General features: G+C 53.4%; 13 protein-coding genes across 13 annotated transcripts; 6 read left to right on the top strand and 7 right to left on the bottom strand.

Annotated features, from left to right (window-relative positions):
* Positions 1-117: 117 nt before the first annotated feature.
* On the bottom strand, positions 118-2,967 carry MYCGRDRAFT_95214 (uncharacterized protein; the record flags this gene model as incomplete). The annotated part of the gene is made up of 2 exons (XM_003850306.1): positions 118-331; positions 545-2,967. 2 exons carry the CDS (start codon positions 2,965-2,967, stop codon positions 118-120), a joined length of 2,637 nt encoding a protein of 878 aa, XP_003850354.1.
* Positions 2,968-3,735: 768 nt separating this feature from the next.
* Positions 3,736-5,691, bottom strand: MYCGRDRAFT_46008 (uncharacterized protein; the record flags this gene model as incomplete). The annotated part of the gene is made up of 1 exon (XM_003850305.1): positions 3,736-5,691. The coding sequence occupies one exon, from the start codon at positions 5,689-5,691 to the stop codon at positions 3,736-3,738; it is 1,956 nt and encodes a 651-aa protein (XP_003850353.1).
* Positions 5,692-6,252: 561 nt separating this feature from the next.
* Positions 6,253-6,426, bottom strand: MYCGRDRAFT_29522 (uncharacterized protein; the record flags this gene model as incomplete). Its single annotated transcript, XM_003850304.1, has 1 exon — positions 6,253-6,426. A coding segment is annotated over one exon (174 nt), but the record flags the coding sequence as incomplete, so codon positions are not given.
* An 816-nt stretch (positions 6,427-7,242) lies between these two features.
* MYCGRDRAFT_95216 (uncharacterized protein) lies at positions 7,243-8,721 on the bottom strand (the record flags this gene model as incomplete). Its single annotated transcript, XM_003850303.1, has 1 exon — positions 7,243-8,721. One exon carries the CDS (start codon positions 8,719-8,721, stop codon positions 7,243-7,245), a length of 1,479 nt encoding a protein of 492 aa, XP_003850351.1.
* A 217-nt stretch (positions 8,722-8,938) lies between these two features.
* MYCGRDRAFT_74842 (uncharacterized protein) lies at positions 8,939-9,676 on the top strand (the record flags this gene model as incomplete). Its single annotated transcript, XM_003850013.1, has 2 exons — positions 8,939-9,442; positions 9,497-9,676. The coding sequence occupies 2 exons, from the start codon at positions 8,972-8,974 to the stop codon at positions 9,674-9,676; spliced, it is 651 nt and encodes a 216-aa protein (XP_003850061.1).
* Positions 9,677-10,386: 710 nt separating this feature from the next.
* MYCGRDRAFT_95217 (uncharacterized protein) lies at positions 10,387-11,812 on the top strand (the record flags this gene model as incomplete). The annotated part of the gene is made up of 2 exons (XM_003850014.1): positions 10,387-10,608; positions 11,099-11,812. The coding sequence occupies 2 exons, from the start codon at positions 10,387-10,389 to the stop codon at positions 11,810-11,812; spliced, it is 936 nt and encodes a 311-aa protein (XP_003850062.1).
* A 289-nt stretch (positions 11,813-12,101) lies between these two features.
* On the bottom strand, positions 12,102-12,553 carry MYCGRDRAFT_95218 (uncharacterized protein; the record flags this gene model as incomplete). Its single annotated transcript, XM_003850302.1, has 2 exons — positions 12,102-12,135; positions 12,258-12,553. The coding sequence occupies 2 exons, from the start codon at positions 12,551-12,553 to the stop codon at positions 12,102-12,104; spliced, it is 330 nt and encodes a 109-aa protein (XP_003850350.1).
* A 481-nt stretch (positions 12,554-13,034) lies between these two features.
* MYCGRDRAFT_110492 (uncharacterized protein) lies at positions 13,035-14,293 on the bottom strand (the record flags this gene model as incomplete). The annotated part of the gene is made up of 3 exons (XM_003850301.1): positions 13,035-13,217; positions 13,273-14,090; positions 14,149-14,293. The coding sequence occupies 3 exons, from the start codon at positions 14,189-14,191 to the stop codon at positions 13,035-13,037; spliced, it is 1,044 nt and encodes a 347-aa protein (XP_003850349.1).
* A 1,384-nt stretch (positions 14,294-15,677) lies between these two features.
* MYCGRDRAFT_95220 (uncharacterized protein) lies at positions 15,678-18,014 on the top strand (the record flags this gene model as incomplete). The annotated part of the gene is made up of 3 exons (XM_003850015.1): positions 15,678-17,070; positions 17,563-17,659; positions 17,711-18,014. The coding sequence occupies 3 exons, from the start codon at positions 15,678-15,680 to the stop codon at positions 18,012-18,014; spliced, it is 1,794 nt and encodes a 597-aa protein (XP_003850063.1).
* A 391-nt stretch (positions 18,015-18,405) lies between these two features.
* Positions 18,406-19,456, top strand: MYCGRDRAFT_95221 (uncharacterized protein; the record flags this gene model as incomplete). The annotated part of the gene is made up of 2 exons (XM_003850016.1): positions 18,406-18,866; positions 19,411-19,456. The coding sequence occupies 2 exons, from the start codon at positions 18,406-18,408 to the stop codon at positions 19,454-19,456; spliced, it is 507 nt and encodes a 168-aa protein (XP_003850064.1).
* A 294-nt stretch (positions 19,457-19,750) lies between these two features.
* MYCGRDRAFT_105493 (uncharacterized protein) lies at positions 19,751-20,618 on the top strand (the record flags this gene model as incomplete). Its single annotated transcript, XM_003850017.1, has 1 exon — positions 19,751-20,618. One exon carries the CDS (start codon positions 20,387-20,389, stop codon positions 20,567-20,569), a length of 183 nt encoding a protein of 60 aa, XP_003850065.1.
* Positions 20,619-20,668: 50 nt separating this feature from the next.
* MYCGRDRAFT_74848 (uncharacterized protein) lies at positions 20,669-21,882 on the bottom strand (the record flags this gene model as incomplete). The annotated part of the gene is made up of 3 exons (XM_003850300.1): positions 20,669-20,936; positions 21,007-21,788; positions 21,841-21,882. The coding sequence occupies 3 exons, from the start codon at positions 21,880-21,882 to the stop codon at positions 20,789-20,791; spliced, it is 972 nt and encodes a 323-aa protein (XP_003850348.1).
* A 2,676-nt stretch (positions 21,883-24,558) lies between these two features.
* Positions 24,559-25,555, top strand: MYCGRDRAFT_61690 (uncharacterized protein; the record flags this gene model as incomplete). The annotated part of the gene is made up of 2 exons (XM_003850018.1): positions 24,559-24,779; positions 24,851-25,555. The coding sequence occupies 2 exons, from the start codon at positions 24,627-24,629 to the stop codon at positions 25,520-25,522; spliced, it is 825 nt and encodes a 274-aa protein (XP_003850066.1).
* Positions 25,556-25,569: the final 14 nt, after the last annotated feature.

Below are 25,569 nucleotides of genomic sequence, written 5' to 3' on the forward strand. Positions count from 1 at the left end.
CGCCAACCGGGACCAATGTCTGCTTCGACGACACCAGCCAGCAAGCGGCAAATCCGGAGTCACGGCATACGTGGATCCTCCGAACTTAGCAGATCCGGTCAGACAAACCTTCACAGACTACTCGTCAAGCCTCCTCGGCAAAGTCAGGACAGCGATATATACCCAAAATGTCGCATTTCGCTCAGCAGGAGGTCGATACGCAATGTCCGCAGAAGGCTGGGAGACAGCCGCCAGTCCGTAGACTGGGATGGAGATGGGAGAATGCATGGTCGAATATGGGAATATAACGGGTCCAGAGGACTTGAGCCTATAGCCGCCGGGGACGTCTACTCTAGAGTCACCATCAAGGCGTTTCTCGATCAGACTTCCCTCTCCGATGATGATATTAACAATACTACTGCTCGTTCTGTGACTTCAACCACCTCTCACATCTATGATCTCAGCCCCCAAATTCCACCCTCCGGATCCGGTCCCAGGTCCGTGCACCTCACCACATCTCACACCTCACAACAACAACAACTCCCTCCCTCCCTCTCACACTCACTTCCTCCTCAAAAACTCCTCCTTCAACCTCAAAAACTCATCCACCTCCTCCCCTCCACCCCACCTCTCCACCTCCCCCTTCTTCACAGCCTGCTCCACAAACCGTCCCACCCTCTCCAAATACCCCGTCGCCGAATCCGTCAAATCCTCATTCGTCACGTCCGTCGCGTCCCGCTCCTCAAGCAACGTCCTCGCCCAATGCGCAATATTCGAACACCGCAGAATATGTCCTCCAAACGCCAGACTGTTGCCCGCCGACGGTAGACGAAAGACGAAATGCACAGTTCCTGCGGGGAAGAAGACGGTCTGGCCGGGTTTGAGCACCACATACCGCCATGTGCCGCCCGTGTAGCTCAGAGGCTTTTTGCGCCATTGGGCACGCTCGGCGTCTGTAGGGGAGGATAACCAGCCGAAGCCGACGTGGCCGACGTTGATGGTGATGTACGTGCTGTAGCCGTGCGAGTCCTGGTGGGGTTCGGTCAGAGCGCCAGCCTGGGCGAGGAGGGCCCATTTCTCGACTTCTTTGAAGCCTTGGGGGTAGGTGCGGCGGCGAGCTTCGTCGGCGGCGCCGGGGATCTTGAGTTTGGTGAGGAGTCGGCAGTCTTCGTTGTTGAGAAATGCAGGGCGGAGGCCATCTTCATGGTGCGTGGCCAGTTCGAGGAGATTCCAGGGCTTTTTGGTCGCTCCGCCGAGGATGCGCTCTTTCACCGCGGAGATCTTGACTTGTCGTACGTTGGGAGAGTTCTTGCTGGGTCGGGCTGAGGAGTCTTGAATCCAGACCTTCACCTCATCCTCGTAAAACTCGTTCAGGAATTGATCGATGGTCTGCAGGGGCAGAGGCTGTTGTTCGGCGGTGACGATGATCTGTCTGGTGAACTTTCCTGGCCGGAGATGCTCTTCAGCTTCGGATGCTGTAAGGTAGAGTGCCTCGTCCACTGATGCGGGCTTGGCCTGTTGCAAGAGATACAGTATGCGTGTGGCCTGCTGCTTGTGGGTATCAGCCACCTTGGCTTTGCTGGCGCTTCCGAGAACCTCGCTGATTTTCGCGACATACTCTTGGTCGTAGTCGACATCGCGGGTTGGTCGCGCTTCTCCGCCGTCCAGCGTGAAGAATGGCTTCGCTTCGACTTCTGGTCGCGTGGCCAATGAGTTTCGTCGAGAGGTGGATGCCGATGCGATGCTCAATTTGCGACGCTTGTCCGGGGAGGGGATGTTCTCAACACGCGCGCGCTTGCTGGTTCTTTCAGATACTCGCTGTGGCGGTGATGGCTGGACAAACGCCTTTGCAGGCTTGGCCTTTGGCGGTGGCTTCGGTCGTGCCGCTTTCTCGGGTGTCTTCACTTCGCTGTATAATCGCGTCGCGGTTCTTCTGGGATTCCGCTCCCGAGCGTACAGCCCTGCTTCAAACTTCATCATGTCGACAGGAAGCACGACTGGTGCGGTTTGACTTTGCGCCGGCTCAATCTCGTTGGAGCCGGTGGGGTCCACTGGGACATCGGGTTCCTGCATATCGGCATCTGAAGGTGGCGTGGGCATTTCGGAATGCTGCAGTGCTGGTGGTGATGCACCTGCAACCTCGCTGGGTGTTGTAGCATGAGTCTGTGGTGACGGGTAGGTGATGTCTTCGGATGTCGGTGCGGCTGGTATAGACAGCTGCATGCTATTGGATCTTGCATGTGGCAGTCGCATGACCACGATCAGCGATTGTGTCGAGCTGGCATCTGATCGCGGTTCCTGCTGCTCCATTTCCTCCCTTGGTTCCGATGCCTGCTCGGCAGGAGGGTCTTCAAGGTGTACGAGATCCTCACCCGCCGGACGTGGCCTGTGGACACTGATGCAGTCTGACTCAGGTTCGGATATTCTCACACTTGCTTTCTCCACCGTCACCACCTCTTTCTGTGGTGTAGGCTCATCTGGCCCAGCGAAAACCATCTTGGGCGGAAGCCTTGATCCGGCTGCGATCACAGGCAATGTCACCGCATCGTGAGATAAAGAGCTAGCATGGCCGTGCTTCAGCTGTAGAAGCGCCTGCGCAAAGGATGTCTCTTCCGTGCCGGTCTGGCTGTCGTTGCTCGGTGGCTTCTCCTTCTGCGTGAGCCGTCCATTGTTCTGGGTAGATTGATGGTGAGGTAAAACGACAATAGGTAAGGATATTTCTGGTGCAAAGTCGGACAGCGAAGGTAAGTGGACGTTTTCATTCCGTATCGATGTGGTCTCGGGCTGGATGGGTTGTAGTGGGGGCTGCGCGGGTCGTGGCATAAAGATGGAGCTTGCGGTCGGATCGGTCGCATCTTCGGGCGGAGCGTCGGTGCTGGTCGTCATAATCGGGCTGAAGTCGAGCTTGACGAGGAGGCCAGGCCGAACGGTTGAGTTGACATCCAGTGTAGCTGTACGGCCACGCGCAGCAGTGTTGGCTTCCTCCATCGCAAGCACGATCGTCGTATGGAGAAGGTGAAGTGAGCGATTGTTCAGTCAGGTGCCCACCCATTCAAGGTGGGAATTGGAAGCTTTGGGCTGGTCGATTGGATTCCAAGGCTCGCGGCTGCTTTGTTCGACGGTACGATGTCGACCCAACCAGCCGAAAGCGTCTGACCCAGAGTTGGTGATGAGGATGTGCTTTGTTCGGATTCTCCAATTGCAGTCCGACGACTTTATGCGATTGCTGGACCGTCGAAAGAAGAGTGAAGGCCATGTTGATTTTCTGGAACGTGCTCCTGCCGTATGTGAATCTTGCCGTAGCTTGTGACTGCCTTTCTTTTGCATGTGTTCTTGCCCAGAATCGTGGTGGAGGTGATCGTTCTTGCCATCAAGCCCCAGATTTGTCCGGATCCGGCGTCCCGCTCGCATGAGGTGAATTTCACTTCTTCACATTGCCAGAGGCCTTCGCTGACGACGAACGCGCCGGGTGAAGTATTGACGGCATACACTACATCGAGAAGTCTGAGTTCTGATGCTCTGCGGACCATCGGGTTTCTGAGTTGAGTTGATGAGGCAGCGGAATCCGGAAGCTTGTGCTCTGAGCAAAGCAAGGGGTAAGGTACCGCTGCTGCAATATCACGAATGACCAACGTATATGTGTTTCGAACAAGAGGCGTCATTGATAAAGTAATGGCACATATGTACGCTACTAATATATCGCATGAGCAAAGTCGTAATGCATACAATCGTGAACAAGGTGCCATCCCGGTCCCTTCAAGAAATCCTCGCCGCTTTTCTCAACCCCTCCATAATATTGATCAAATTATCCACCAGCGGCGGATTCCTCGTCTCATGATGACTCCTCCTCATCAACAGCACCACTGCGCCCACAACATCATTTGGATCCGCGACCAGTGCGGCGCCTTCATTCTGTGCCTTGGCCGTCCACGTCCGTATCGCAGCCGCTCCCTTGCCATGCACCAACCACCGCTTGACAGCGTTGTCTTCCTCTCCATCCAAGAACGCCACGCCGTTGTTGCTGGGCGGCGGACCAGGCTCTGTGGCGCGTGTGATGATGCCGTAGGACCAGAATGCTAAGCTGGCTTGATAGACTGCTATCGCCGCGAAGTCGCACACGAGACCTGAGCGGAGATCGCGGGAGGCGCGAAGAACTTGACCCGCATGCCAGAGGGCTTGTCGAGCGGTGGCGGTACGGGTCCATTGTACGAGCGAGGGGTATACGCGGCGAGACTCTTCTTCACCCTCGACGCCTGCGAAGAGCTGGACATCGTCGAGAGACATGTGGAGGTGCATGAGCAGGAGCTCGACGATGAGGGTCACTTTTGTGTCTTCGACTGAGGAAATGCGGAAGCACTGCATGAGTTTTGTGAGTTCGGCGTGGCGGGTAGACATCAGCATGTTGCCGTTGTTCCACTGGTTGTGAGTGTCTTTCATCGTGGAGTCGAGCTGGCGAAACTCCCAGATCATACGCCAGGCGGCACCGAGGACGGCCATGGATGCTTGGCGTTGGTCGACGAAGATGTCGCGCACGGCGAGGATGTCGAGATCTTGAATGCAGTCAACTAGAGACGGCTGGCGTTCGTGACGAGGACCGGTGTTGCGCATGTACGTTGCTTTCCATGATTCTGCGGATGGAGAGTGCCAGAGGTTCTCGGACTCGGGTAGGGGCAGGTAGAGCTCGGCGTAGGAGATGAGTGGGCTGCTGAGGAGGGAGACGGAGGCTTCGAGGTCGTGGCGGAAGAGGTGAAGTGCGAAGCGTTTTCGGGACTCCTGCTTGACCCATCGTCGCCATTTGCCTTCGAGGACTTCGCCTTGATCCTCTGCGTATGGGACGATGCGCTCGTAGGTCCCGCGGCGGAACAGGCCTCCTCTACGTGCCATAGTGACGAGGACTTGCTGGAAGCCTTCTGCTAGTTCCATCTTGCGAGAGTCGCCACTCCAGAGACCAATCTTGAGCTGTAGCAGAGAAGCTTGCATTATTTGTAAATCGCGCATCAGGGTGTTGTCTTCTTCGACCTGTACCGCGACTGCTGTTCGAATTGCTTCCTGAATAGCGTAGCCGACTTTTCGAATGGACGCATCGGGTGTCAGGACAGCTCCGGCAGCAGTGATTGCTGCGAGAACCTCAGGTCGTGTCTGTCCTGCAAGTAAAGTCGGAGCATGGATCCAATGCTTCGCATGAGAGCCGGGTGATGTCAAAGAGAACTGGAAGAGGCTATCGAGCAGTCCGATCGAAGGGAAGCATGCCACTGCACGCGGTATGCTGTTGGGCTTACAAGTACTCAAAATCATGGCCAGTATCTTGTCCCGAGAGGTTTGAGACAGAGGTTCACACGTCACCCTTCGATCGATGTCGAGACTCGTCGGGGTCGGAAGTGAAAGATTGACCTGTTCGGCACTGCCAGAGTCCTTCGAGAGAGGTCGAAACCGCCAGACAGACGCCTTTGGCAGAGCAGCGGTGTCCATTGGAGGCACTGGTGCTGAAGTGAAGCTCGGCATGGTGTCTGAACCGGCAGTTGGGAAGCCAATGCTCGGAGTACGCAGATCGAAGGGATTTGCATGGTTGTACGTATCGAGAAATGTCAAATCCATGTCGTTCAGCTCCATATTCGTGTCAACGCCAAAGTCGAACAATTCTCGCGGAGTCCATGGTCCTTGTTGCTGGAAGTCTACAACTTGCACGTGCGACTGGTTCTCATCATAATTCATCTTGCCTCGAAGGTAGTCAAACATATTCCCAGGCGTCTGAGGTGGCATCATGGCGCCCTCCATTCCCATGCCAATCTGACCGTGCGGCTGTTGCATGGGCGCACTCTGTTCGGTTATTTGCATTGAAGGCGCTTGGTTGGGATGACCAAAGGAGTTCCGATGCTGCAATGGCGGTGTTTGCTGCTGCATTGCCTGGATGTGCTGCATATTTTGCATTTGATGTTGGTGATGATGTTGGTGCTGAGGATCACCAACGTAGTGTTGCTGCTGCTGCTGATGATGCTGTTCTTGCTGCTGATGTTGTTGCGATTCATGATACTGCTGCTGCTCTCGGGGTGGCTGCTGAGGTTGATGCTCATATGAAGCGCCCTGTTGGCTCGCTTCCTGATTCATCTCGTTGGGCAGATAATTCGGCGTGAAGTTGCATTGAATATTCTTTTTGGTACACCGTTTGCAAGGTTTCTCCTCTTCGCACTTGAGGTGGAGTCCAGCACACGCCTCACACGCTTGGGAAACTCGCGAATGTTGAATGACCGGTGGCTTTGACTGGGGATCATCCTTGGAGTGGCCGAGAGTGTGCCGCTTTAGGAGATCTGCTCTTGCAAAGGCTTTTGTGCAGATTTGACACGCGTATGGCTTTTCCTGTGTGTGCATTCTCACATGGCGTGAGAGGTGATCCAGGCGCGCATAGCTTTTGGAGCACTTGCCGCAGCTGTAGAGACGTGCATTGTTCTCTGGACCACTGGTGGTAGCCTCACCTGAGATGGAGGCCGTCACATCGCCAGAAGTGGTCTCTGTTCCCGAGCGTGGACGTTTGGGAGCACGCTCTTCGGAGTCGTTCTGTGCGTACGAGACCGATTGCGCTCGGAGAGACGGATCTTGATGGAAGGACATGGAGGATATATGTAGTGGTTATTAGACGCAGAGCATGGCCGTGTGAGTGTGGAGAGACGTCGGATGGTCGGCGTGTGGAGATGAAAGCTTCAAAGCCTCGGTCACACGGCCCTGAGCGGGTAGGTGCCTCCAAGTCGTTCTTGCCAAGTCTATAGGTACTGTCCATGCCGGATGAGTAGGGCATCTAAACAATACAGCCGTGTATTTTAGCAGGACGATCTGTGTAACGGATAGGTGATATAGCAGGACAGGCATTCAACGTAGCAAGGACAGCTTATTAGTAGAAAAGGTATAGTAGGGTAGGGCAGGCAAGTCTGTAGTACTTCGTACAAGTAACTTAGCATGACAGGTAACTTGGCAGGACATGTAACTCGGAATGACAGGAAACACGATTGCCAGCCGTCAACAGCGACAGTGAAGCTGTCCTTCCGGGAGTCCTCTTGTCAACCGGAAGGATGCACAACCTTTGCATTTCGGTTTCATGTCTTCCAAATCGTCATGCTTTGTAGAGCTGTAAACTATGTCCTGCAACGACGGGTTCAGCAACTTAGTAGAGTAGAGTGGTCTCCTCCAGAGACATCCAAAAGACCTCATAATAAAGGGTATCATCAGCAATCGCAACAAGCTTGAACCATGAAACGCATATCCGTTCAATCATCAAAACCCGCCGCCCTTAGCATCCCTCGGGCCTAGCGCACCAGCGCCCCAGACGCCCACCAATCCCCAGAAACCAATCCTCCATCCTCTGACAAGCCCTGACGTGCCCTGCCCTCTTCTTGTCCTTAACATGCCATTCGCCGCTTTCGTCGTCGTCTCTCCCTCCAAATATAAGATGCTGTACACCGTCCCCCAGACTCCAACATATGGCGCCGGGTCCACGATCAATTGCAGATCTGTCTGCTTCGTTGTTGCAGCCGCCTTGAGTTCTGCGACTTGTGCTCTGCGAACGACGGTCTCTAGAGGCAATCGGATGAAGAGCTCAGTGAGGGTGGTCGTGAAACTGGCTAGACTCCATATTGAAGGGGAAAGCTCGGGTGTGATGCGTAGTTGGCGACGAAGGAAGAGCGGGGTAGCGGCGGAGAAGACGTTCGGGATGGAGTGGTAGAGAGCTGTCGGAAGCCAGAGAGAAGATGGAGCAAGGTTTGGAAGACGTCGAATGTTTTGTATCAGACCGCGTGGTGGCTCGGAGACAGGTGTAACTATCAGACGAGTCCGGACGAGGTCGAGGGGCGCAAGAAGGAGGCCTGTCAGGCAGCTGGATATGCCAATAACGATGATAGACCCAATAGCGTTGGGACTATCTGACAGGTCGATGCCGCTGAAGCCAGCGGCGCCTGCGACGGTCAGACCAGGTGCGAGGCCGCCTTGATCGGGACCGGGAATGTCTGGTAGGCCGAGAAGAGCGAGCAGAAGACTGCGGATGAACGAGTCGGTAGTTCGGAGAAGGATGGAGTAGAGGAAAGTGGTGTTACTCGCTCGCCACATTCCGACCGCGCCAGAGGTGTTATATAGAGCTGCGATGGCATTCATGACGCTCGCGGGCTTCTTAAGCCGTATCATCACATCTTCCGAAGCATCCTGTTGTCTGCGCGATCGAGGCCGTGGTGTGGGTGACGGGGAGGTATCATGACTTGGTGGTGTCCTCTTCCTCCTCCGTGGTGATCGGCTTCGTGGTGCCGCTGATGAGAAGTAGTCTGGCATGTCATCGCTGTGGTCGCTCGCATATGGGTCCTCCGCATCGAATGTCCTGCCTCTTGAGCTACTCCCTGCTCTCCTCTTCTTTGGCGTGCTTTCAATCCCCGTCGCCTGCGGTAGCGAGACCTGCAGTATTGTCTTTGCGACATCGAACGGCTGCGCGAGGAGGATGGATGTGTATCGCCATGCTAGGGTGTCGATCAAGCTCCTCGTGGTCTGCCATGCTTCGCCTGTTGTAGATTTGAGATCCAGATCCGGGAGGTAGTCACGCGCAGTGTCGGAGAATGATGATCCTGATTGTGTCGGTCGGTTGATATGAGATGCTTGCGCAGTGGAGGCGGAGATATTTGGTGAGGAGGAGCCTATCGAAGGTGGTATGTAGTATGGTCGCAACGGATTAGGCTCGCGTGAGGGTGACATGGGGAATCGGTCCTTGTCCATGGCGGTTTGCGAGGTATTCAGTAGGTCAAGCGGCTGGTCTCGCGGATCCGTGGCGTAGGTCGTCCAGGAGTGTGATGTTGTGCAAGTCCAGAAGAGTTGGAAGTGGAAAGCTCCCCGATGATGGCGTCGGCTCAACAAGCCATCCCCGAGATCTTCTTCCTTGCCGATCGGTCTCTCCAGACTTCATGCATATCTGCTGACGTCGTCTCGACACTGAGATTATTTCCTCGACATCTACAAACTTCACACCATGCAGTCCAGGACATTATTGCGATCGCAATGCCTGGCACTCTCACGGACGGCGACCACGAGTCTGCGAACGGCTTCACGAGACCATGTGACCAATGCTAGTCGGCAGCTGAGGTCCAGTCCATCCACATTTCCATCGCAAAGAGCATACGCTTCGAGTACGCGGAGTGGATTCCCTCTTATACCGGCCCGATGCTCGCATCGTTCATACACCTCCTCGCCTCATCGGACATTCCACACGACCTCTGTGCGACAGCACGGCGACCTCACGCCACCTAAGCCGGGCGAGGAAAGAAAAGTGACATTTATCGACAAGGATGGGCAAGAATCGACATTCGAGGTCGCCGATGGCGACAACTTGTTGGACATCGCACAAGCAAATGATTTGGAAATGGAGGGTGCATGCGGCGGGAGCTGTGCGTGCAGTACGTGTCATGTCATTGTGAAGGACGAGGACATATATGACAAGATGGTATGCAGTTGAAGATCTGATTGGAAGGGTAACCTTGGCTAATACTTGATATAGGAGGAACCATCAGACGATGAGAACGACATGCTTGACCTTGCTTTCGGACTTACAGAGACGAGTCGATTGGGATGCCAGGTCGTGATGAGTAAAGAAATCGATGGACTTGTTGTAAAGCTGCCTAGCATGACGAGGAATTTGCAGGCCTCGGACTTTGCAGAGAAAGAGAAGAAGGGTTGAACGGAAAGAAGCAGGCCGCTCCCCGATCGAAATCAACTTGGCTGGAATTCTGCTGATGCGGCAGACTGTATAGATAGCTCGCTGCATGGCGAAGCAACGGCTGGGTTGCTGTATACATGAACGACGCACGCACTCTGATTCGGAGAGTGCAGTGGCCACTGTACAAGACGAAACAACTCCGATCTCACGGACAAACCTCACGGGGTGTTGCATCTACCAGTCACCTGCCCGAGACATTCACATTCGACATATTTGGATACAACACCATTATTACTGATCGTGGCTTAGGTCTGCATGATCGAACTCCATCGTCTGGCGACCATACTCTCCGCATACTGCATGTCTCACTGTCAGCCACGACACGCAGAGTCTCAGTGACGATAGCACAAAGCACCACAACACCCAACGACACGATCGGACTCGCTGTAGCAATCACATCGTACAGGTAGTATCCTCTTCCACTCACTTTATATACCCCAGGTGTCCTCTTCCAAAAACCAAATCAGCCAGCATCTCATCCAGACCTCTCCCACTCCACCACAAATCCAAACCAACAGTCCCGTTCGAGCTGGTCTCGTCGACACTTCGCGCCACAACCCACCAGACTCGTTCGACACACTCCAGCGAGCCGGCCTCGCTCGAAACCCACTCGCCAGCAATACTTGCAGCCCACCTCCAGCCCACCTCCCAGCCTCGGTCCAACAGCAGCAATGCCCCGCACCGCCCGTGGCCCTCGCCACCGCTTCCTCAACGACCACCATCAAGACCTTCAGCAAGTCCGCATCGGTTCTGCGGGTATCAGCCGCAGCCACGAGGACGAGTACGACGAGCACAACGACGATGACAACGCCGGCCGTGGAGGCTACAACGACGGCTTCCAGCAGCATGACGATTGGGAGGACTACGACGATCGTAAGGATGGGTGGGAGGATGTGAGGAAGAATTGGATGTCAAAGTGGTAGAGCAGTGCGCGGCGGGGTTTGGCGAAGGCGTGTGGTAGGGTGTTGAAAGTGAGTTGGGGAGGACTTTGGGAGGACTCAGGGGTTTCTGGTAGCTTCATTTGTCGGCGACAATCTCAATCGTCTTTCTTTTGTCAATTCACGTTCATCAATCGCCTTCGCTGATGCCGAGATAGTGAGGCGACCCACTGTCAGCATGTTATGTCTCCAAATCGCCCCTGAACGCGCCCTTTTTAGATTCACCTATTGGTACGACTCCTTGTCCATCGCATCGGCCGAAGGTATTCGGACAATGGCAGCGTCTACAGTGTCGAGACAGCCTTCGGTCGGACAGTTCAGTTCACAACCAGCAAGTCTCAGCTCACGTCAGGTCTAAGACATCTGTGTCTCGTCTCAACGCCGCGAACAGTCGCAACACGACACGGCAAGGCATGTATATATACCGGCATTACTTGCGCTCCAGATCACCAAACAGCATTGCTCCAACATCTCTACTCCAGCCTACTTCCATCCTCCGCAACTTCAACCTTCTCCTCGAGCTGGTCTCGTCTCCTTCTACTACAGCCTCCCGCCCGGCAGCACCTTTAGCCATCATCAACTCGCCCCAGCCAGACTCCCAACCCTCCCAAGGCTTCAGTCCCTTGAGTCCCACTCAACAAGCATGCCTCCCTACACCCAACATACCCGCAACCACCACCACCGCGCCTGCACCTGCGGCTGCCAGGCCCGCGCTCCCTGCCGCGCAGCACCCTGGCACAACACGCCGAACCATCACCATGTCGCCATGCGGTCTCCGCCTCTCGAGCAGCACAACTCACCTGTGGACAGTCTCGCCGAGCCGGTGAGTCCTGAGCCGCGCAGACCGGAGGCATGGATGCCTTTCAGTGGAGACTTGGGTGACAGCGGAGATGGAGGTTACGGAGATGATGATGAGGATATTGAGATGGATCTGGACGTCAGCGTCGTTGACCTCGACGTCGAGGAATTTGTTGAAGGCAACGGCTGGAACTGGGGCAACGACTGGATCTGGGTGTTCGACGAGCACGAGATCGATGAAATGGACGGTGAAATGTCCGAGGCTGATAGTCTTGGGTATACCGGCGATGAGTCTAGCGACGAAGGATACGATGGTGACGATGAGAGGGAGTGGGATGAGTGGTGGAAGGCGAATCGCTAGCAGGGCAGGGCTAGATGACGGAGTGAAGCAGCGAGCTTCCAACCATTTCAATCACACACTCGAAATCGCAACCATCCCACTCATCGCGTCCCTCTTCTTCTGCCCCAGAGCCAACGCCGTGACAACAACCATAACAACCCAATCCGCTCCCATCTCACTCGTCCTACCACTATTGAAAAACGCAAAATTGCCCGAAAGTTTGATCGAAGTCAGGTCAACCGAGTACGCGGCGACGACTTCCCCCTCTCCATCAGCGCCGTGAGCCACCCGTAGCAGAACCCATCCCCCTTTACCGCGACCGTCCAGACTCGCGACCTCGGGGCCTTGGGAACGTCGCCATTCGAAATGTTCCGGCGCGGGGATTCCGGGGATGGGGAACTCAAAGTCGAATTCGGAGGCTGAGTGGAGGTGGGCTTTGAAGGAGGAGCAGTCCTGCATGGAGTACGTGGTGCCAGTCGGGAGGGTGACTTCGATTGTTTTGTGCTTGATGATGGCGTTGGCTAGAGTTGGGGTGTCGATGCTGGGACCTTGGTGGAGTCCGACGGTGGATTTGAGCCAGCCTTTGTAGCCGCCGGAGATGGCGTGTAGTCTTTTGTTCTTCTCGTGTGCGATGTAGAACTCCGAGTGGGTGAGGCGGGATTTGGCACAGTAGATTTTGAAGGCTAGGGGGAGGTCGATGCTGGGATGCGTTTCGGTGGCAGGATTCCATGACTTGTTGTCTTCTTCGTCGGAGCTGGACATTGCGCTGAGTCTGGGAGTGACTCTGGATCTTGATAGGGTTTCTAGGTTGGTGAGGTGTCAGTGAAGGCGGTCGTCGCTTTACATCGCCTGCAGGTCATAATATATACGGCCCGCATCATCATCTTTCGAGAAACCTGGGCACAGCCACCGAGTGTAGATCCGTCGTCGGCATACCACCTTGACTCAAGCCCAGTTGGGTACAGCCTCATCCACGATCCTTCGCGCCGAGCCCTCGACAGCTGAGACCATGACGTAGTTCACTGGCAGCTAAAGGACCATCGCGACTGATGGTGCGATTGAGGAGGATGCATTGTTGTTAATCAAACGTGTGGCTGGGCTCATAGCAGTGACTATTCGCGGGTGGATTGGAGTGGTGGTTTGCGCAGATAACGTGAGTATAACAACATTGCTCATATCATTTCATATCGCTCTCACATGCCGAACCAAAATCCGATCTAGATCCAAACACTTGCCTCTTTCTCTACAACTTCGCCTGGATCTCGCTCGCGGGCTTGCCCTGAATGTCTGGTGGTGGCTGCTTGTCGACGATCAAACTTGTCGTCTTTTGCAGGCTCTCGATCGCCTCCGCCTCAATGCGGTTGACAAGGTCCGCACACGTGGGGATGTCCTGGATGAGACCGACGACCTGACCAGCGGTCCAGACCTGAAAGCAACATGTCAGTATATTCCAATATAAATCCAGCGATCTCAAAACTTACGCCGTAGTCTGGATCTCCGTTCAAAAACACTTGACGACCTCTCTTCCCGCTCACATATGGTCCCACCGCCTCAAAGTCCTTCGTCTCGGGAGAGTTCTCAATCTTGTACGCCTCGCTAGAGACCTTGTTCTTGAACAATCTCGATGTATTCCTCCACTTCCTCAATACCAACTGTGTATCCGTCTCCTGAGCCTTGGTAATGGCCACCTTGATGTTGTGGTGGATGGGCGCTTCGATCGTGCACATGAACCTTGTTCCCATGTTGATTCCCTCAGCTCCCAGGTTCAATGCAGCCGCGAGTCCGTAGCCGTCGCAGAAACCTCCCGACGCGATGAAGGGAATGGGCATCACCTGGCGGGAGCGGGAGAGGAGAATCAGGTTGGTAATGTCCGTTTCACCGACGTGGCCGGCGCATTCGAAGCCGTCGATGGAAAGGAAGTCGACGCCCAGCTTCACCGCGGACAAAGCATGGCGGATGGATGTACACTTGTGCAGGATCACGCAAGGTGGGTCGGCGGACTTGAGCTGCTTGATGATGGGTCCGGGAGAGTTGCCGGCTGTCTCGACGATTCGGATGCCCTCGTCGATAATGGCTTGTGCGTAGCCTGGGTAGTCCGGAGGTTGCATGGAAGGGAGGAGAGTGAGGTTCACGCCGAAGGGCTTGTCGGTCATGGATTTACATTTGCGGATTTCCTTGCGGAGGTCTTCGGGGGTGGGTTGGGTGAGGGCAGTGATGATTCCGAGGCCGCCGGCGTTGGAGACGGCAGCGGCCATTTCAGCGTAGCCGACCCATTGCATGCCGCCTTGGACGACGGGGACTGAGGGGAGGTTAGCTTGGTGGTGGTGGGGGAGTGTTGCTAGGTGGTGGATGTTTACCTCTGATGCCGAGCTTGCGGGTGAGGGCGGTGTTGAAAGGCATGGCGGCGGTGAGGTGGTGGTGGTGGTGAGGTAGAGGGAGGAATGGGTATGATCTATACCAGTGCCGTGAGCCTGGAGGAGAGTAAGAGTGTATATCTATGTATCCAGGTCGGTAATGTTCTCGGCCGCAACAACGAGACAGCTGGAAGCCGAGGCAGACGGAGACCCTTGATCACTTGATAGAATCGGACCTGCCTCCGTCTGTTCGTGATGATTACTGGATTACTGATCGGCAAATGCGGCTGTCGGGTCTTCGTTCGACCTCAGCACGATGGAACCCGATCTTCCTCCAACTGCTGTCTACTTGTCGATCTGTACATGGCAGGACTATCTTACTGGTATGCTTCCGGCCGGAGAAGACTTACGACGGGCTGGACATACATCGATGGTCTCCCTATCTGCTCGAGGTCTGGCCAGCTGGAAGCGCCACGTGGAGCCATCTCTTCCTTCTTGACACGAGACAGTCGAATCGTCCAGGCCGGACACGATGAGTGATCCTCCGAGCTTCCGCCGGTGGACGACACCTCTTCGACCAAGGTGGATGTCATATGGCACCTACGGCAAGACGACCATGTCCAGTGATGGATACCTTGTTGGATATTCTGGGACTGCATATCGCCCAGTCGGAGTACTAAAAGTCGGCCACGATCCGCTGGGCCACTCACGAAAGGCTCTTCTCAAAGCTACTAAGCGCAAACCGGAGAATTGAACGATATATAGCGGCTCCTCACGACACGCGATGGTACTCTGGGAACGGCTCATACAGAACACCTACTGATCCTGTCATCCCGTATCTTGAACAGACCGATACGCATCTGAAAATCTACGCCGGTCGGGATAGATTCTGGTCCGAAGTCCCATGTGAGGTGACACTGAAGACGATGTGTCTGCCACATTCTCATCTCGAACCTGTGCCGCACGCACTGTAGAGACGGACCTCCACTTCGGCGCTGCCACCTTTTGCAACCTCAACTGACTGTCGTAAAGCTAACATTACTGCCCAGACGAACAGCACACTAGTGGTTCTTGCTGCCAACCCAAGCTTGGAATGTACAGGACGCCGATGCAACGGCCTGACCGGAGAGGACGTGATTGCGGCGAACTGGCGCGTGTAGACGCCAGAAGGTCTCATTCCAGCCTCTACCATGGCCAAATGCCCGAAACGTATCAGTATTCTTCAAGTCTTCGCTCGGAAGACCGATAGAATACATCGCGCTACGAAAGCTCGTCGTGATTTCGGTAGGTCATTCCAACTATTCATCATGTTCTGAACCAAAGCTATCAATCCCATTCCCATGGTATTCAGCACGTCCTCAGAAGCTGGCACGCACACCAAAAGATATGGCAGCGTCGCAAAAGAATGGCATCTCCCAAATACAAAGATCTCACCTCCCTCCGCGCTCTCACTTCTTTCCTTCACCACTTTCACACACGGTGATTCTGCCTCACCTCTACAACCACCTCCGGACACCAACTCACCCACAGCCATGTCTCTCCGAGGCACCCTCCTCGCCTTCATGGCTTTCACCAGCCTCGTCGCTGCGGGAGTCATCCCGGCCAGCTACTATGTGAGCAAGTCTCACGCCACTGCCAGCGACGCGGCCTCCACCAGTGGGGTGGAGTATTACGTCGACAAGGTGGTGGATTACCTCGCTCTCTCTGCCTCGACTTCTGCTTCTCCCACCGGTTACCCTGCCTCCGCTGTCTCGGCTGTATACTCCGCCCCGACCCAGGTCGCGGAGTATCTCACCTCTTCTGCCTCTTCTGTCTCTCTCTCGACTGCCTCTGACCACGCCACTACGAGTTCGGACGAGCACTCCACACCGACCGCGCCCACAGAGATGGCTGGCTACCTCGCAGCTGCGTTGCACGAATGGGCGGCCACAGCTCCCCGCCCAACGTTTACCTTTCTGTCGGCAGACGATATGGATCCCGACGTTATGAATGCCGGAGTTGGCAACGGCGGCAACGAACTCGGATGGGGTGAGCCGTCTAAACGCGACGAGATGACCGTGGACTCCGGTGCGTCGACCAAGGACTCCGGGGAAGACACTCTTGGGGCCAAGTCCGATGAGGAAGGCCATGCGACTCGTGACGTGAAGGACGAAGAGATCATGGACCCTTTCTCGGCCGTGACTGGGAAATTCTTGCACCATGTGGCCGAGGAGCACAATGAGCACGCTGGGCCGGCCGACCGTCATGACAAGAGGCAGGAGATTCCTGTTGAGCATGTCGACGCCGAGGAACCTGCTGCTTCCAATCACGACTGGCTGCTTGTCGACCCGGTCGTGGAAGATGTCGTCTCTGAGGAACCTGCTTCTCCCGATCACCCTTGGCTGGTCATCGATCCTGTCCTTCCGGACAACGTCACCGAGGATGCCGCTCCGAAGCCTGTCAAGCCCGCTCCAAAGCAAGGCGTCTCGCAAATCATGTCGAATGTCCTCGCAGCCGTAGCCAAAGCCCCCGAAATGTTGGGCAACATCAAGAACATGCCCGGTCCGGTCATCGCCGCCATCGATCAGCCTGCCACCACTGCCGCCCTCCCACTCTCCAACGAAGCTCGCGCAGAGCCGATCATCCCCACGATGATGCCCGATCAGCCAGGAGAGGTCGAAACTCCGGTCGCCGTCAACACCGCTCCAGCTGAACACCGAAACCTCCTGCCGTTCCCATTTGGTCTTCCCTTCTCCCTCCAGGAGATTGAAGAGAACAGCGTCCGCTCCTCCACTCCGGTCGCCAAGCGCGACGGCTCGAGCGGCTCCCCTCTCTGTGCCGCCGACGATGAACTCTGCCGTTCCGCTCAAGGCGATCCCGCTCGAATCGATATCGTCACCGAGGGACACGATCAGTCGGATACAGGCGATCATCCCGTGCGTTGCGGTACCGTTCCGCCCATTCCGGAACTCGAGACCAAGCGCGATGTCTCGAGCGGCTCCCCTCTCTGCGCCGTCGACGACGAGCTCTGCCGTTCCGCTCAAGTCGATACTGTCATCGAGGGACATTTCTTTTGAGATCTGCTTGCTCTGGTTGTTGGGGTGAGCTATGCTGGTGTTTTTGCAAGTGATCTGAGGTGACATGAGGGGAACAGACTGTACTTTAGATTGCCCATGTAGTACCTGTATCTCGTTCACAACCCCACCGTGTCATCTGTGCGGCTCTTCCTTGCAAGATTCTCAACCTCTGTGTCTTCCATCTTCATCGGCGTCGGACTAATCGGATCTAGATGCCATCAAGGCCAAACAATCTGGTTCTCCAACGAGCAAACCACAAGCTCGTAGACGCCGCTAGACATAGTGTACATATACCAAGTTCCTGCCAGTGCAAAGTGTCTCACGATCGCAACTCAACTCTCTCTAAGACCCAGATAAACAGCCATGGCACTCAACAATGCCATGCTCAACGGCCTACACAAGGACCAAGAAGAACGAAAACGCCAGAAGCAGCGCCAGGAAGCAGCAGTTGCTCATCCGTACGTCCAAATTCCCCTGCACTTCTCGTTCCCCCACTGACGCCCCCAAAGAGCAGCCAAGCCTCCGCCCAAAATCCGCATCCGATGGCGGAAAGCCGCCAATACAACATGGACGAATAATGCTGAGGTCTACGATATGACGCTGGGAGAATTACAGAGACTGTTGGCGAGGGAGAAAGGCCACGGCTTGATGGCCAGGGTGGTGACTCCATTCACGACATGGGATCATAGGGTTTGGTTGGATGAGCGTACGGCACTGAAGTTGTCAGCGGTGGAACGTTGGGTCACTGGATTCATCGTGGTTGATCGTGCGGAAGGCGAGAAGGGGAAAGGGAAAGTGGAGGTGAAGAAGTGAGTTGTTCGTAGCAGGTGGTTGTGACTTGATACCGTTTTGAAGATCAAGTTGAGCTGTTTACTCAGTACTGTGATTAGACGCACGAGGACCCACGCGGCAGAACGCAAGTGCATTGTCATTTGAGATATCTCCTGTAGCGCCGTAACATTGATAGATCATATCTTATCTCCCGTGTAGCAAGTACTTGCAGACCGTAGAGTCGACGTCGACCGATCGATTGTTGCGGCTGCGATCAGCATCAAGTAACTCATATCCCGATCGAAGCAAACGATTCTCGCATAATCGATCACGCATAGCCCGTATATAGCCCATCCGTCCTGTCGTCACAACTGACCTTTCATTCTTCCAACGATTCAAGCTTCCCTTCCTAACTCCTGCTCACATTTCAATCATGTCCCTCTACCCAACAACCCTCAACGGCCTGCCCAACTGGTACGTCAGACAAATGCAAGACGAATACCGCCGACGAGTCCAGAATGTCTTCTCGGTGGACTACAACCGCATCCCGGCCGGTCCAGGAGCACAGCAGCAGGCTGCGCAACAACCGATCCCTAAGCTGAAGATGCGATACAAAGTAAACAACGACGGAGCCTGGAAGGAAGTGGTCGTCGTCGGCGACATCACGCTTGCGAGATTGAAAGACCGGCTGGCGCTGGGCGAGCAGCAGACTTTGGGAGCGCGGATCGAGTGTCCGCTTATCAGAGTGGAGTTCGATATTGCGGAGGAATGTTGGCAAAAGAAGCTTTCGGAGGTGCTGCCTTGGGTTAGCGGGTTCGTGATCTCCGACAAGGGCAAAGGAAACAAGATGGTGAGATTTGACGATGCCCAGGTGAAGCCGGGGGGTGCGAGGAGGTGAGTGTGTTTGAGCAAGAGTGGTGATCAGAAAGGTCTTGGATTGGATGAAGTGGTGTGATAGTCCTCGATGTATTCTGTCAGCTCGACAGCGTGACAGCCACTGTACCTTGCTCGACCCACAATCTCACCCTCTTGAGACAACTCTCTTCTTCTTCTTTCCCTTGACCCCAAGCGTCTCTCCAGCCTGCACGATTTCGTCGTCCTCAATTGTCCCATAGCCCTCGCTCTCCCCATATCCGCCTAAAAGCCCCTCTTCCATCGCACTTTGGCTTGCCGGCGTGAGGAGACTCTCTTCCACCGCTTCTGCCGATGGACCAACGAACGTAGCCAGATTGGCAGGGTAATTGCGCTTGGCAGCGGGTATGCGGGCGTGTGGTGCGCAGGTGCAACACGGTGCGGATTCGACCTCTTCCACGTAGCCGCAGCGAAGACAGGGTTCTTTCGGTTGAGAGTCTTGAGAGGTCTGCCATTTCTGTTTGTACCACGCCACGAGCTGTTTGTAAAACGAGAAGGCGTGTATTATGCTACAGATATCCGTCAGCATTTTCGACATCCAGCACCAGCTCGAGCGCGAAGGACGAAAGTAACCCACGAATATGATCCCGCCACAACACTAGCAAGAGCTCCAAAGATCGACAGGTAGTACCAAGAATAAATCCAAGTGACCGCATCCGCCCAGAAGAGGACTTGATGAAGCATTGTGAAGACCAGATCCCCGATCACGAATCTCTTCAGCGGCCACCTGGGTCTGTCGGAGGGGTCCTGGAAGTAGATGAGAAGATCGGACATGGCGAAAATGATGCTGCCGAAGACGAGGATTGAGAGCAAGCCACCGACGGACAATATAAAGAAGGGGAGACCAAGACCGCCGGCGATGAGGAGGAGTTTGCGCAGGGCATGAATGGGGTGACGCTTGGTCGGTGAGCTTGGTGGCTCCGCTGAGCTCGACCGGTCGAGAGGGAGCTGAGGCATCGCGAGTCGATGGCAGCGTCGATTGGAAGATGTGTGCGTGTCCTAGACTTCTGCCTCCACGAGAAGGCGAGACGTTTGCTCGGATAGGTCTGTTCGATGTATGAGGAGCTTCAAAGCTTTGACATTCATTCGTATCCTGTCTCTCTGGTAGCCTGGCCAAATGCTGTACAAGGTGCAAGGTGGACTCTCTTGAAATCCAGACTGCGGTAGTCGATGTGAAAGAAGTAGTAATGACTGAATAGGAGATGGTCTGTGAAGGATCAATGTAACTTATACCGTGTGACAACTCGAAGGCAGGTGTTGCCAGGATATGACTTGATCACTGTGCCGCATGCACATTCTGCCAACAGACCAACAACATGCTGGGGAGGGCATTGCTGAGCTTGCATATCGAATAGACGCATACGACATCCAAGAAAATCTGCGCCGGGCTAGGGCACCCGATCGCGCAAGCATCCGGAGGCATGGCTGAGGTCGTCGGTCTATCGTCCTGTTCTTTGCCGCGGCGCTTGCAATGAGGCGCAGAGATCCGTTGGCTGTATGCGATGAGTCGGCGTATCCGGACGCAAGCAACAGATCTGCATCGCATGCAACCTTGTCTGTCGAAGGTGCCATTAGAGCCTGGCAGCCATCGGTTTGCCGCCCGGCTTTGGTCTGAGAAAATCGCGGCAGTGCCGCCTTTCGACGCAGGAACTCGGCAGATGAGCAGGAGAGGCTCGCCAGATTGATGTATGGCGTCCTCAAAGATCGTCGCATTGACAAGTCTTGATGTTGTTGGTCAATGGTGGATGAAATGTTTCCATTGCAGGAGAGGAACAAGAGATGTTGTCGTGAACGTGCACAGACGACTGAATTAGGGCTATATTTGTCGCCGGTGTTTACCCGAATGGCATGTTTAGTTCAAGGACAAAACTCTCCATCAATCCTACATCATCACGTCTTCACAATCAACCCCACGGGTTGGTCCTCGCACGCTCAAGCGCGTACTTCGTCGCCTCGTCGATGTCCTCCTCGGGCAAGCCGAGCAACTTATTCGCTGTGCCTTTGCTGCTCTCGAAGTCGCCAGATCCGTCTGGATAGAACACTCTGGTGTACCTATTGCAGACGAATGGGGTTAGCCATCTGTCCTGGGAGCAAGACAAGACGCGGGAGTCGATGAACTCACATCACACGAACGTATCCCGTCCTGTCGCCGCCTTGCATAGCCTTGAAGGCGTTGGCATAGCGTTCCGAGCTTGGCTCGTAAGAGATGCTCCACTCCTCCTCCTTCGTGCCGGTCACTCGCAGAACAGACTGGAACATCTCCCTTTGACTGACGGTGAAGGATTTGATGTAGACCATGCCGTTCTTGAAGTTCTCCAAGCATGCTTTGAGATCGGCTCCTTCCGCTGTAATCGGAAGACTCAACAACGCTGCGACAGCACGACCGAGCTGTGCCCAGGTGCTTGTCGACGTCTTGGTCTCTCCATCATCGAAGAACGTCACGGCCTTGTTGTTCAAGTCGAACCCGTAGGAGTTCTCGATCGCCAGACTCCATTCATACCAGAAGCCGCAAGCGACGCCAATCCATGAGATATTCCCCATCTCTTCGATGGCTTTGCGGACTGGCGCCTTGCCACCAAACAGGCTGACGTCTTTCATCAACCCTGGGTGGGCGGTGTCCGGACCCCACTCGTTGGGTAGCACATACTTGACTCCGGCTTCGCTTGCAGCTTTGATGAGCGCGAGCTGCTGATCCGAGGAGCCTGAAGTGGACATTGTGATGATCAATGCATCGTGGCCGCGCAGTGCCTCGACCAGAGTGTCTGGGTCGGCATAGTCGACTTTTGCGACTTGGCAACCGTCCGGGACTTTGTTGGTGCTTTCCTTGCGCGTGATTGCGGTTACTGTGTGCTTGCCGGTCTTGAGCAATTCGTCGACCATGTAGCCTCCGCTGCGGCCGCCGGCCTGGACGATGTTAGCTGGAACTCCACAAGCACCCGACAGACTGTATACATACTCCCACGAAGGCAACTTTCGAGATGCGGTTGGACGAAGACATGTTTGTTCGGTTTGGTCAGGTGCTTGGATTGAGTTGTTGCGTGTGGCAGATGAGTACGAAGCTGTGTTGATCGTGTGAAGAAAGTGTCGATTAGGAGCAGCTGCCTTCTTATGTGTATTCCTTCGGGCTTACTGTCCACTACATCGGCCGGCCGGGCAAGGTCGCTTCGTCCGTCCGGAGGCATCTTCAGCTGTGGCTTTTGTGGCTCCGTTGGTAGGCATTAATGCGTTTGGACATGCGCTAGACCCCTTGATCCTTCATTGGATCCTTCATGGGAGGCTGAAGCCATAGCGAGGAAGAAGAAGAACATTGGGCCGGCTTTAGCCTGACTTCGCCTAATGTTTCGTCCGGTCGTGGCCAGATCTCCGGTAACAAGCGGGCCAGATTGCTTAAGTCCGACGAAGCTTCCTCATTCCGTCATGAACTCCCCTTCCATGAGCTCCGTTGTTGTTCTTGTGCCATTGTAGGTACATTCAGGGAGAGCTGATGTGGTGAACGTGAGAAGTGCGAGGCAACTTTACTTGCAGCGTCCTATGCGTGAGTTGAGTTCTAGGTAGGCCCTAAGTGGCCAAGTCCGGAAGTTCGGAAATTCTGTTAGCGCAAAATCGCAAAATCGTATTAGCGCAAAATACCTTCTCCTCTAAGAAATACCTACTTCGAAAGGCAGCCTCTTCCTATATAAGAGGCCGGCCTTCTACGACGTATTCTACTCTTTTATATGCTCTATAAGGCGTCGAATTATTCGCTATATAGATAGCTATCTTTCTTCGTTATTAATAAAGATATGCCTCGAGGGAGGTACGTTATCGAAATCTCGAATCTCGAATCTTAAATCTCGAATCTTAAATCTCGAATCTCGAACTTCGAACTTCGAGCTTCGAGATTTAGAGTTTGCGACTAAGACTTTTGTCGATACTATAACTTTTGGTTGCACGTAGTGCAATATAAAGTTGTAGGTAGTCAGCCAAAAACTAGTTTGGCCGCTACTCGCGTCTAATTAGTCGCTCAATTCTACAAGCGCCTTAGCGGCTTCCCTCGCGGAACGTCGACTTCGTCGCTTTAGCTACCTCTCTCTACTTAGATAACTAAGTAACTACTTATTAGATAACAACGCTATTAATATAGTATAGACTATACGTTAGTAGAAGTCGGAATATGCTATTAAATCTAGCTATTTACCTATATAGTAGCTAATATAGCTATAAAAGCCCTAAAAGCCCTAAGAAAGTATTTCTTAGTATAGGCGACTTAGTTCTTTTATATATAGTCTAGTATATAAGAGCGTACGTATTCTAGCCTTTAGATATATAACGTTCTACCTAGAATCTTTAACTATAGTTTAAAGTAAGAAAAGCGCTTAAACATAGATGTATTAAAGTAAGAGTATACTTTCTAGATTAGTAGCTAATAGTATAAGAGACTAAAAATATACTCTAATAGCGTTAAGTTTATAATAGAAGTTAATTAATAAGTAAATAAATAGATTAACAAACCAACGGACTAACAGACTAATAGACTAATAAACTAATAGACTAACGTACAAACAGACTAACAAACTAATAAACTAACGAACTAATAGACTAATAAATTAATAAACTAACGCACTAATAGACTAATAGACTAATAAATTAATAGACTAATAAACTAATAGACTAATAAACTAACAGACTAACATATAAACAGACTAATAAACTAATAAACTAACAAACTAATAGACTAACATATAAACAGACTAATAAACTAATAAAATAACGAACTAATAAACTAACGAACTAATAAACTAACGAACTAATAAACTAACGAACTAATAAACTAATAGACTAACGTACTAATAGACTAACAGACTAATAAACTCATAAACTAGCGGACTAGTAAAGCTTAATTAAAAAATATAATATAGAATAAACTGCTAAAACAAAAATGTCTCGACCGGACGATTTACTAGGCACTCTCCTAAGAAAAGTACGCAATGCCTAATATCGACCGGCCGGGGCATTACTACCCCTTACGCAAAGAAGCTACATAACCCTACTTCCGCATAGCGGTTCCCTAAATACTAAACAGAGCCTCTTATATTAAACCTAATCGAGACTAGGCTATAAGCGGGGTGAAGGGGTTAGCCAGCGAGTAAGAAGCCGAGAAATTTTGTCCGTATATATACCTTTAACCTTATAGCCTCGAGTAGCCGAGTAGTTAACGCGCTACCTACAACTTTACACTACGTGCAGCCTATTCGGATTCCAAAATACGTATCTCCCTCGTAAGAATTCGACATAGCGAAAATGCGGGAAAAAAAAGGTCGCATTTTCGCTATATTGCGATAACTAAAATACGCAATATCGCTCGGTCCGGCATCTCTATATATTCTATCCTTACTTTATATAGCCCTTATGTAGCCTAGGGACATATATAGCTATTTAGAGATTTGCAAAACACGACACTTCGACATATTTCGCGCTAATGCGATTTTGCGATTTTGCGCTAACGAGATTTCCGAACTTCCGGACTTGGCCGCTTTGGCGCTTCGTCAGTTCGAGCTTGAGGCGGTCTGTGTTGTCGATCCACGACCGGGTGCTGCGGGACATTACCTCATCAATGACATAGGAAGCTGCGACCGCGTTGCAATATGAGAAGTATATGCCTCGCATGAATCTTTTTCTTCTTTCAAGCCATTCTCGTCCGCAAAACAATAGCCTGGTCACATCGCATTCGCTGCACACCATTATCATAACGAACTCGCCATCATGACGACAGCCAATACAACTAAATGGGTCGATCATGATCCTGAGTCAACTTACCAAAAGGAGGATCCGGATCTCAGCAAGGAAGCACACGACATTCTGATCCAATACAGCGGCATCCCCGAAGACAGACTCGTCTCGCACGTCCGCGAAGTAGTAAGTCCTGCTTCGATGCGGCATGACCGGCAGAGATATCTCCTAGCACGATACTAATGGCCGTGCAACAGAGGGAAAGAGCCTGGAAGGTCTTTCAATACCCCTGCATCGGGAGGTATTCCTTCCTTGACTTCAGCATCAGCGAAAGGGAAAGCTATCCGCAAGTGCTCGAGCGTCTCAAAGGTGGCCAAACGCTGCTCGATGTCGCCTGTTGCTTCGGCCAAGACGTCCGCAAACTCGTCTACGATGGCGCTCCCGCTACCAGCGTGTTCGGTAGTGAGTTGGAGCAGAGGTTCGTCGATCTCGGCTTCGACCTCTTCCAGGACCGCGATCGCCTTGCAGGCCAGTTCACGGCAGGAGACCTCTTTAGCGACGACCTCGGCGGTCTCGCGGGCAAGCAGTTCGACATGATCAACGCAGCGTCCTTCTTCCACCTCTTTTCTTGGGAAGACCAGGTGGACGTCATGTCGCGTACAGTCCGCCTGCTCAAACCAAAATCCGGTTCAGTGATTTTCGGCAGGCAGACCGCCGTGGATGAAGCGAGGGAACAGGATCATCCTGCCAACCCGCGTAGCGGCAAAATGTATAGGCATGATGATTCAACGTTTCGGAAACTGGTCAAGGAGGTCGGCGAGGTCACCAAGGTGGATCTGAAGGTCGAGATCAAACGGATCGAGGTCAGGGAAGAGTTGAGGAGCAGCGATGGAGTGCATTTCATCTCATTCAGCATTACCGTCGAGTAGACTGCGAAATGAGATGGTAGAATGTCAGCCTCGTGTCAGATATCTTC

This window comes from Zymoseptoria tritici, chromosome 8 (genome assembly GCF_000219625.1).
Source record: "Zymoseptoria tritici IPO323 chromosome 8, whole genome shotgun sequence".
Classification (NCBI taxonomy): Eukaryota; Fungi; Ascomycota; class Dothideomycetes; order Mycosphaerellales; family Mycosphaerellaceae; genus Zymoseptoria; species Zymoseptoria tritici.